Source organism: Myripristis murdjan, chromosome 15, assembly GCF_902150065.1.
Source record: "Myripristis murdjan chromosome 15, fMyrMur1.1, whole genome shotgun sequence".
Classification (NCBI taxonomy): domain Eukaryota; kingdom Metazoa; phylum Chordata; class Actinopteri; order Holocentriformes; family Holocentridae; genus Myripristis; species Myripristis murdjan.
Genome location: NC_043994.1, coordinates 25,952,297 through 25,963,211, shown reverse-complemented (window position 1 = coordinate 25,963,211; position 10,915 = coordinate 25,952,297). Strand labels below are relative to the sequence as shown.

General features: G+C 43.1%; 1 protein-coding gene across 1 annotated transcript; it reads left to right on the top strand.

The window, feature by feature from the left end:
- Positions 1-241: 241 nt before the first annotated feature.
- Positions 242-10,813, top strand: mcmbp (minichromosome maintenance complex binding protein). Its single transcript, XM_030070183.1, has 16 exons — positions 242-446; positions 1,619-1,710; positions 1,935-2,075; positions 2,230-2,271; positions 2,383-2,472; positions 2,947-3,076; positions 4,019-4,164; positions 4,828-4,925; positions 5,021-5,193; positions 6,593-6,716; positions 6,847-6,964; positions 7,918-8,083; positions 8,281-8,414; positions 9,051-9,218; positions 9,828-9,916; positions 10,252-10,813. The coding sequence occupies exons 1-16, from the start codon at positions 389-391 to the stop codon at positions 10,379-10,381; spliced, it is 1,899 nt and encodes a 632-aa protein (XP_029926043.1). The 5' UTR covers positions 242-388; the 3' UTR covers positions 10,382-10,813.
- Positions 10,814-10,915: the final 102 nt, after the last annotated feature.

Here is a 10,915-nt window from a genome sequence, read left to right as displayed (position 1 = left end):
AGTTTGCTTCTCTTGCAATTTGTCCTAGGTTGACCCCAATCTTGGCCTAAAATTACTGGAGTAATAAGAATTCAAATCAAAACAAAAATGATACACACGCGTTCATAAACATGTGTCGCACAAGTAAGTGAAAATAACTCCTCTCCGTTCCCTCCCAGTGTGACAACTCCGTCCAACCGGTGGGTGCTGGTGATGCAAAACGAGCGAACTCCCTTCTACTAAGCAGTGACGCAAATTTCCCGCCCTCAGCCCAGCGGCTCCGCTCCGCCGTCCCGTCTCAGAGAAAGTACAGAGCTGCACTTCACAAACTCTCTTCACAACTGTGTGTTTTTTTAGGTAGTTTTGTTGTTTATTTTTGCGTACTTTTGAAGTTCGTCACTGGCAAAAGATGCCCTCTACCCACGACTGGATTAACAACCCGCTGGGTGTTGTTGAAGGGATGTTTGGTAAGAGATTAAGTCACTTGCTTGACAGCTAGCTGTTGGGCTTGATGCGTTAACTTAGCAACTTAGCTAGGTGGCTAACTGACATGCTAACTGCCATGCGCATCATGTACAGACGAAAACCGGTTTGTTTACCCCATTTACTACTTTTTAATCTAAGTTATTGTGAGTTATAATGAGAAAACCGCGTAACTTTCACTTCCAATGCAAAGCTTGCTAACAGTAACTATTTGATGTCCAAGCTGATCTCAATAAGACTCGGTCACACACACACACACACACACACACACACACACACACACACACGTCAAACACAGAAAGTCTCAGCCCTCCTGTTACCTTCACATTTACTGACTTTTTTTTTCTATCAATACGGATTAATTTGACCCCAGCAATTTAAACCTCCAGAAATAATAATAATAGTTACCCACGTTTATGTGTCAGGTACTTCATGTGTCTCATTGAGTGCCTAAATAGCCCTTTAAAGAATACACACACACACACACAGTCATTCATCCCGCTTATGCATCAAACTTCCTGTAGGAATCATGTTTTCCCCTAAGGTCACATTAACCCTCAGTGTCTAAAACAACTGAAGTAAATGTGTGTAAAATGTTGATGTTTTATACAGCTAAAAAAAATTTTTTTTTTGTTCAAAGAAACACCGATGGGTACAAAATGTATACAGGACATTGACAGCATATCTTGTTAATTTCATGTTTACTCAGTTGTGCCCATTGAACTAGGAAAAGTCATGAAATATGAAGCAAAAAATGATGTTGAATGAATGAATGAGCTGATTTGGGGTGAAATTGACCCCAAAGAGAACAGGAGGGTTAAAACCTATAAGTGGGTTACAGGTTCAGCGGTCATTAATTTGTCTAGTAAGTTACCCACTTGTGAGAATGTACTTTAAATTAATTTGAAAAACACAGACCATCATCAGAAAGTGACATCTTTTACTTTTTTTTTTTTTTTTTTAACTGTAATTTGATTATAATTGGCATCAAAAACACATAAATATAAGTCGCTGAATCGCTGAAATGTCTGATAAGTGTTCACTAACTCCTCAAATCCAGTTTTAACTGTTATTGTAGTCATCAGCTTGTGGTACTTTTACCTTCTAACATTGGCATATAATCCATTACATTGCCTGTCATCTTTTTATATTTCAGCGTCTTCCCAGAATAACCCGGAGTCGGGATGGGAGGCTAAGGCGGTGCTGTTCTTCAAAGAGCAGCTGAAAGACAAGGAGGCTCATACCTCGGTAACGTGGCTCTAACGTGGCTCCTCTTGAAATACAAATTCCATTCCCATGCAAATGAATGACCGCCAGTTTTGTTTTTTGTTTTTGTTTTGTTTTTTTGTTTTTACATAAAGGTGAAATATTAGAGCCAGCCTGTGTGGTCTGTGTATGAGTCTACTGCGAGACTCTGGAGGTCAGTCGACTCTTCTGTTGGTTCGTTTTAATTTGTCTTTGCGTCCGTCCAGGTCCCGTCTCTGAACGACGTCCCGCTGCATTACCTGAAGCCCAACAGCCTGGTCAGGTTCCGCTGTTTAATCCAAGACATGTTCGACCCCGAGTTTTACATGGGAGCGTATGAGACTGTCGATCCATCGACTAAGGCCAGGGTGAGCACTTCCTTATCTACCCCTGCACCGCGGTTTGCATACCAGACACAGCCCTCTCTGTCATGTTCCCATCAGCTCCCAGTGTTTGGTTTCTGCCCTGGATAATCAGCCCTGTATCATCGCTCATTCAAATCTACTCTCTGGTCATCCTCAGGTTTTGCGATGCGGGAAGTACAAAGATGTAACAGAATGTGGGGTAAGAACACCTCATTCATTGGGTGGGAACTCATAAGTGCCGTGTTTTCAGCTGTAGTGTTTTAATAACTACATAGACTCACATTTGTATGCTGTGATTTCTCGTCTCCAGGTGGATTTGAATTCCAGAAACACCGTCACTGCAGAGAGACAGACTTTCTACTGCGTGCCTATCCCCGGAGAAAATCCCTGGGTCAAAGAGATATCCTTTTCGTAAAAGTTTAAAAAAGTCTGTTTTTTATGCCACAGGCTCTGAGAGCAAATTATTATTTTGTGTTTTGTTTTGTCTTATGCCTTGGTGCAAGAACAATGCATATTCACCTGTCTGTAAATGCACATCCTGCATATGGCATGATTCGTCTCCCAATGCCAAGCTGTCTGGCGTTTGCAAAAAAAAAAAAAAAAGCTTCCATATTTTTGTTTTCAGTTGCTGTATCAATACATGAATCTGCACAGAGTTCAACACAATATATTGCTGTATCAATTTTATTTTATTTAAGCACAGTCCTAATCTGGTCCAAATCGTCGTTCATACATGATGGAAGAGCTACTCGGGCATGAAACAGTTACACATGGCTTTTTATTTTATATTCTTTGATGTAGTTGCATGTGTACTAAATGTTTTTACATGAATTTCTCGGTATCGGGTCTCCTGTTTTCCTTAATTCTGTCACACAGCCTCGCCGGCTCTAGCCAAGCGAGAGTCGTTCCGTCGACCTCTTACGTCCCGAGCCGACAGAAACGCAGCTACGAGGAGGACGACGACATGGACACGCAGCCGCAGAAGCAGAGGGAACCACACACCGGTATGAGCTGTTTGTGGAGGCAAGATGGGAATGTAGTGCTCAAGATGAATTGGAGGGAATGTCCACACAATATTTTCTGCTGCCATAAAGGATTTTATTAACAGGTGGCAGCATTTTCATCTCATCTGGAACATGTCTGTGGTACAGCAAAATTCTGACCTTTTTATTTTCTTTTGCCGTTTAGATGAGATGTAAATGCATAAATGTTTGCAGAAGAAAAATGTATAGTTCATCATGGGAGAGAAGATGGCTTTTTTTTTTTTTTTTCTTTTTAAAGAAAAATCTAGCCTAAAACCATTTAAAAACTTCTCTGTTAAAAAAGCAGCTATTTGTGATCTACCTCGCGTTTCTGGACTCATTTTATTTTGGATTTTTTTTGTCTTCCTTTGGATCAGTGCTCCAGTTTAGACAGTGTGATTTCACACCCAGATGTTTCCAGTGCAGCCTCATTTTGAGTTTGAAAGAAAAATGTTCAGCTCTCTAAAACATTAGGCATTGGCGTCAGTCCCTCAGAAGTAAAGAGAAAGGGTTTCTTTCTCGACTCAACAGTTTGCACCAGTATTCTGCAATCATACAGGGAGAAATCCATCATAGAAAAAACAGAGATCCCAGTTTCTGCCTTGACATTAGCTTCACAATACAGTGCAGCTACGTGAAATGTTGTGGTTAGAGTGTGGAGGGGACAATCAATCTGAACTATTGCTATTTCTCTGTCTGCACACATGTAAAACCCACAGCTGAATGGAGGAAATTCAAGCACGGTTTCTGGGTTTTAATCAAAAGGCATGCTGGTTAATGTGGCTGTGCAGTTTGAGGGGGAAATTGGTCCACCAAAAAAGTCAATTGCAACACTTGGAATGCAGTGAGCATCATGTAAATTATGTGAAAGTGTAATAGCATGTAAAGGTGGATAAATGCCAGCTGCTCCTCCTTCGTCCGCAGGCCCTCAGAGCCACACGGAGCCGCACGGCAACGGCGACTGTAAACGCCAGGAGACGGAAGCTCCTTCCAGCCAAACCACATCTGCCTCCCACCTCGACCTCAACTTCCCCCTGCCAGGGGAGAAGGGCCCGTCCTGCCTCGTCAAGGTATTTTATCAGCCTCTGCTGGTGGGTTTTGGTAGCTCTCCTCCTGTCAGCAGCATTTCTCACTCTTTAGGCCCTTCTGTGTTTCACGAAATCTAAAAAAAAAATCTATTCCAGATAGCGAGAGTTGGAGGATTTAATAAGGACTTGGGGTGTGTCATGTTATATCATGTGATCTTGTTAGTCTAAAAAAACAGGAAACAGAACAGAAAAACAACAGAAAAAACTATTAATGAAACTTGACTTATTTTCCATTGTGTTCATGTTGCGTTCATGCCCCTGCAGAATGAAACAGAATAATAAACTCTAGTGAGATTTCTGAATCTGAAGTGCGGTTTAAAAATTTGGCCAAGGTGAAATCCTTTTGTTAATGGAAATATAAGAGTTTCGTCCTGGAAAAGTCATTGAATTTTATATGCGACAGAGAGTGGGAACCTTTGATTGTTGCTGTAATTTGGCCTCTGTGGGTGTAATGATTACCAAATTATTTGTATATCTGTGGGATGAAAGGTTGTCAAAATTGAAGTCAAGGGCTTTTAATATGAAGTTACATAAAAACAACTCCATAAAAGTGTGTTGTATGGAGTACTTAAAAATGATTCTGACTCATCAGCGAATACTTTTCTCAGTGTAACTCGGAGGACGGTGCTTGTTTGCTGTTGGCAGGTGTACGAGGACTGGGACAGCTTCAAACTGAACGACACGCTGGAGGTCTACGGGATCCTCTCCGTCAGCCCGGCACTCAGCGCTCTGGCTGAGGAGAAGTAAGACACTTTGTTGTTAATCTGGATTACGTGTGCTTTCCTGTCTGATCTGTGTGTCTGTTGCTCACTCTTGATTTGTATCCCTGCGCACCCAGAGACGCCTCCTCGTCCCTCCTGGATCCTGCAGAGTGCATGGAGACGGCGGAGGAGCAGAGAGTCCACAGCCCGCCGGCCTCGCTCGTGCCTCGCCTCCACATGATCTACGCCAAGCCACTGCCACACTGCAACCCTCTGCTGCCCTCTGCTGCCCTGGAGGACAACAGTGCCTGTAAGCCTCTCAGACAGACCTGTCTTAAAGCAGAGAGACGTTTTTTTTTTTGTTTGTTTTTTTTTTAAACAAAAGACCAAGTTACTTTTACTCTGATAATTTTACAGTTGAATTAAGTATTCATAGGAAAAAAGTGCCAACTTCACAATCAGTCCAATGTTGACTGCAGAAATAATAACAGACTGGATGTGATAATCAGAATCAGAAATACTTTGTTGATCCCTGAGGGGAAGTTGGCTCCTAATTTCAGCAGAAAAATATTTATATGAGCATAAGTGAAATTATAAGAAATGGAAAAGGAAAATAAGAACTGTATAAGAATTTGTATCAGAAATACTTCATTGATCCCCAAAGGGAAATTGGGTAAAAATATGTGCATTATAAATCGTATTTAAAAAAATGATTGGAAAAAAAAAATTGTTCTTCCTTTTTAAAGTCAATAACAGCTGATACAGACTGTCTGCTGATACATGGCCTGTCCTTAGCAGTAACTGAATGCCATTTTTTCATGCTAACCAAACAGTCGACCTAATTGTTACTAATGATAATTGCCTAACAGTCATATATAATATAGGCTCAGAGTCTTATGTTTTTGTCCTTTGCAGAAGTAGAAACTAATAACCAATGATTTTGAATATTTTAGTAGTGATGCTTCCACAATAAAAACTACATTACCCAGAAGCCTGACTGGCTCCCAAATCCCAAACAATCACATAAACAGAGAAGATTTGAGTCCTTGTATGTGGCTTACACACAAAGCCCAGTTTGAATCCGACAGCAGTTCTGTAGGGATGATGAAATGTTAGCCAATCTGAAAAATCATTACAAATATGGACATGTGCTCGGTTGTCGCTCGTTACGCCAGATTATGTTCTGTGTGGAGGATAGACGATGACCAACCCAGCCGAGCTTTGTCAGGTCAAGCCAAAAATACCTTGCAATCTGCTGCAAAACATTGCATCACTGTTGTGTGTGTGTGTGGCTTCCTCGATAAACAAGATGCCTCATGCATTTATAGTCCATTTCCAGACTAATGCAGTTTATAGTGTAAACGAAATATTTCTGACAATTTTTGGTGATTTTGTTTGTTGATAATCCTGAAATTTCAAATTGCAAAGGTATTGAATTCATCCATTTGTCTTTGCAGTCAAGGAGTGATTGAATGTGTGGAGCCACATTGAACCCAGCTAGACTAAAACCTCTGTGCCAAATGGGTGAAATAGTTTTTCAACCTGAGTGACGGTCACCTTGTCACACTTTATAGCTCCATAGAGAAGCAGAGAACTGGACTCATGACTGTGAAGCTTTCCAAGAAGAGAAACAAAGCAACGAATGCTTTGCACTGTACTTGCAGTTGCTGCAGAATGACTCAGTTTGAACCCTTTCTTTCTCCTCTCAGTTTTGTCGTCAACCCTGAGCGAGATGGCCTCTGTCAGGACGGAGCTGCTCGCTTACCTCACTCACGTCCTTCTGGGAGATGCGCTGGCAGCCGAGTACCTCATCCTGCATCTCATTTCCAGCGTGTATGTGTCAGAGAAGTCCAATCTGTTACGCTTCACCGAGCACGCCGCTGCTTTTGTTTCGTAGCCGCATGCCGAAGCAGAAGCGGCCCTCGACAGGGATTTCATAATGAGGTTCTTTTGTCGCGTGTAGGTACGCCAGACGAGACGTTCTCCCACTGGGCAAATTCACCTTGAATGTGAGTGGCTGTCCAACCGTGGCCTCATACACTGAACGCCTCTACCAGATCATCCAGCAGCTTGTGCCTTGTGTGAGTGAATCACTTCAAGCTCCCATTTCTGCTCTGTTCTGTTTATTCACTTCTTTGTAGAGAGATGTTTCAGAAAATGTGACTGCTAATGCCGCACGCTTGATATTTGTAAAGCACTGGAGAAATGTCAACAGAGTTTGTATGTGTGATTCCTGAGTTGAACGTGTTTGCTGAACACAACAACAGCGAGATAAAGGGATGTCACATGTCTTGTTTTATGTGGGCTGAGTAAGCGCAGGTGCATGACACGTAAATGGACTGCATTTAGACAGCACTTTATAGTCCACCGCTATTCAGAGAGCCTTACAATGTATGCCTCACACACACACACACACACACACTGATGGCAGAGGCCGCCATGCAAGGTGCCAACCTGCTCAGGAGCAGTCAGGGGCTCAGTCTCTTGCTCAAGGACACGTCAGCACTGTATGTGGAGGAGCCAGGAATCGAACCAGGAACCTCACACAACAAATCTAATAAATTGTGATTTACAGTTAAACAAAACAGAGAGAAATAGACAAAGCAGTTACAGGCACAAACATCGACTTATAAGACTGATTGTATGTCAGTATAGTAACGCTTACATCTTGTGATTGAACATATCTCAATACAGGAACAAACCTCTGCATAAATAAATAAATAGATAAACAACAAAGGGTTAAAAAAGAGTAATAATGGGACCCTCCTGTGGCTCACCATGTAGAGCACATAGCATGTAATACCAAGGCTAAGCCGGAGCAGCCTAGGTTCAAGTCCAGCCCAGGCCCTCCAATAATAAAGTACACACACACATACACACACACAAAAACACATAATAAACAAGGGTAAAGTAAAAAGCTCAGATGAATTAAAAGTGAAGTAATTATAGTATCATAAATATCAATATCATATAACATCTCAGGGGTCCGTTATGTAACACTCGGTAAGTTGTTTTTGTTTTCCGCCCCCTGCAGTCGTATCGTCTCAGCATGAGCCTGCAGAACATGAACCAGCTGCGTTTGGTGCCCAAGAAGGACTACGTGGCCAACCGGCTGGTGAGCGGGGCGCTGCAGCTGGCCAGAAACACGTCCCTGTTCCTGGACGAAACACAGCTGGAGCAGGGGCAGCTGGACACAACAGGTGAGGCTCACACACACACACAAACACACCACTAGGGGAAGACACTGAGGCAGACGGCGCCTGCTAATGATCAGACCTGAGACTCTGCACTCATGCACTGGAGGATAGTTTGTAAACACCCTGCTGTGTTTAGAAGCTTATTTTTGCACGATTTGACTCCTGTTGGACGTGTTGTGTGTTTGTGTTTTCTGCCGTAGGTGTGCGGAACATCACGGCGCTGGGAAACCTGATCTCGTGGCAGAAGGTTGATTATGACTTTAACTACCACCAGATGGAATTCCCCTGCAATATTAACGTGCTCATCGCGTCAGAGGGCCGCTCGCTGCTACCGGTGAGGACAAAAGGGGGGTGAGGTGCGCAACACCCACCGCACAGAGCAGCCGGGGAGGGGTTAGGTTTCCGCCGGCCTCTCTTGAGACCGACACGTGTCAGACGCTGGGGGTTGTTTCCAGTCGGCGTCATGCTGGCATCTCCGCTGCCATTGGCTCGGCGGCAGCAACCCCTCCGGCCGCTGGCTTTAGACCGGGTCTCGCTGCGCTGCGAACGGCCCGAGGAATGTGCTGTGTGCTATTCCTGTGTGTTGGTCTAACGGGTTGCCATGGCGGCAGCTGTGTGCCACAGGAACAATCTTGGGAGAGGCGTCAGACTGGGCCATCCATTAGGCTGCAGTGAAGGGCAGCGGGTAATAAACAGCTCCCAGGGCAGATTAGACGTTAGGAGAGCACCGCCTTGTTTGCATTGAACAGCTGTTAACCAGCAGCTGGAGGCCCAAACTTATCACACACTGACAGTCAAGTTAGCTTAGGCTAAGTCCTGCAGGGTGTGTGATGGGAAGTTTTAGTAGGGTGGCACACATTACTGCTCCACTAAAACTCATCGAAAAGGTGTATTATGTATTTTTATACTTGATACAGTTTTCACTGAGCGCAGTGTGAACATTACTCTCTCTCTGTCTTTGACCCCACAGTCAGACTGTCAGGTCCACCTGCAGCCTCAGGTCGCCCCGCCCCAAATGGAGGAGTACCTCAGTGCCATCCACATGCACCCGCAGGCGTCATCGCAGCTGAACAAGTTCCGACTCTACCTGAGCTTGGCTCGAACGCTGGACTACAGCATCTCTGACGAGGTCACGAAGGTATGCCCCCGCCCAATGCAAACAACAACAGTTCAGCTTCAGGTTGTATATAAACCAGATTTAAAACATCAAGTTTGTATTTTCATTATCCTACCGTGTTAAGTGGCACACATTTACATGTGTCTTCACTGTAAGAAAACTGTCAGATGACTTCATAAAATAGCATTTTGCTCCCTGTATTATGTTTCCTATTATAACCGGATGTTGAGGCAGGGCTCAACATGGCAGGATCATTGAAAAATGTAAACCGGAGACTTATATTTGATTGGTTGAGGGACGAGATTGTTCAAAAAATTGTTGACTGCTGATATACCTGCTGTTGCAGCATGAGGTTACAATTATTGATACGCTTTTTTCCAGAATAAAAGTATTATTTCATGGGGACTTCCTGTAAATGAGTAAATTAAAGGAGTAGTTACATCCAAAATAAAATTTCAAGTTCAAATGGGCATGAGTAGATGAAGTTTTCAGTTTTGGGTGGACTGTTCCTTTAGAGGGCATCAGTTCAACCTTGCATACACCTAAAAAGCCTGTTTATTGCAGGTTATATTTTATAGTGACTGTATGTGCATTATTTTAACTGCTTATTGTTTTTTCTGTTTTTCTCAGGCGGTTGAGGATGACTTTGTTGATATGAGGAAGGACGATCCCCAGAGCATATCTGCCGAAGACTTCCACAGGCTTCTTGTTGTGGCAAGGTGTGGGCGGTGATTAGGTTTATATAAGCTTTCATGTGGCATTGTTGTCCTCCAATCTAGTCAGAATAATAGCCCTCTTTGTACTGTACTCTTCAAAACACAAAGTGTAATATGCTAAAACCAACCCAACGATACACAAAAAGACAATGAACGTGGGTTAGAAGCAGGGCACCAGAACATTACGACGGGTCAACAAGAAAACATTGGGTAGACAGCATCGAATATTTGGGCTTGTGTCTCTTTTTAAATGCTGTTGCAGTGTTTAATACTGTGCATTTATTTATGTATGCAAGCCGAAATGTGTGAGTGTGTCTGACTTGTGGTCCTGTGTTCAGGTTACTGTCTCTGAGCCTGGGACAGACCTCGCTCTCCAGAGACAGCTGGATGAGGGCCAAACACATCGAGACGCTGCGGAGGAGCAGGACGGAGCAGCAGCAGCAGTGTGTTAATGGCAATGAGCCTTGATCAAATTCCCAGTCTGGGGCAGCTGAAATATGAGTTCTTGTTTCTGTTGTTTGTTTTTTTTATACTAAACAAGCAAAAGGTTGTAAAAGTTGTTTTTCCATATATGAAATTGTTAATGCTCTTCCTCAGCCTTTTTACTTTCCCAACATGCAACTTAGGACTTCTACCAGATGCCATAACGAACGTCGAACTAGTTTTGTTAACGGTGCAAGTTGTACATAAAGTTGAACTCTTCAAACGTCTGTAATTGCCATGTGTCACTTGCTAAGCCTTAAATTAAAGAGATAAGTCACGGCCTGTTTATTTCTGGATTTTTGCCAGTGGTTTTCCCACAATGTTGCAGCAGACCAAATTTTCTAGTTTTATACAAAATCATCCATTGTTGACCTCAGAATATGTAAATAAAGCGATGAGGTCTGTGTGAAAAGCTTATCCTTCCTGTGGTGCATTTCTTTAAGTCAACATTCATTTGGTTGATGTTAACACGGAGGAGCTGATAAAGCTGTCGAACACGATGTCTCGTCATTATTGGAT

What these genes read in the sequence shown, in the direction of transcription:
- mcmbp (XM_030070183.1), top strand. Translation starts at nt 389, where the DNA reads ATGCCCTCTACCCACGACTGGATTAACAACCCGCTGGGTGTTGTTGAA. An exon ending in GGGGCAGCTGGACACAACAG is followed by an intron (nt 8,084 to 8,280) that starts GTGAGGCTCACA and finishes TTTCTGCCGTAG; the next exon opens with GTGTGCGGAACATCACGGCG. An exon ending in TCTCTGACGAGGTCACGAAG is followed by an intron (nt 9,219 to 9,827) that starts GTATGCCCCCGC and finishes TGTTTTTCTCAG; the next exon opens with GCGGTTGAGGATGACTTTGT.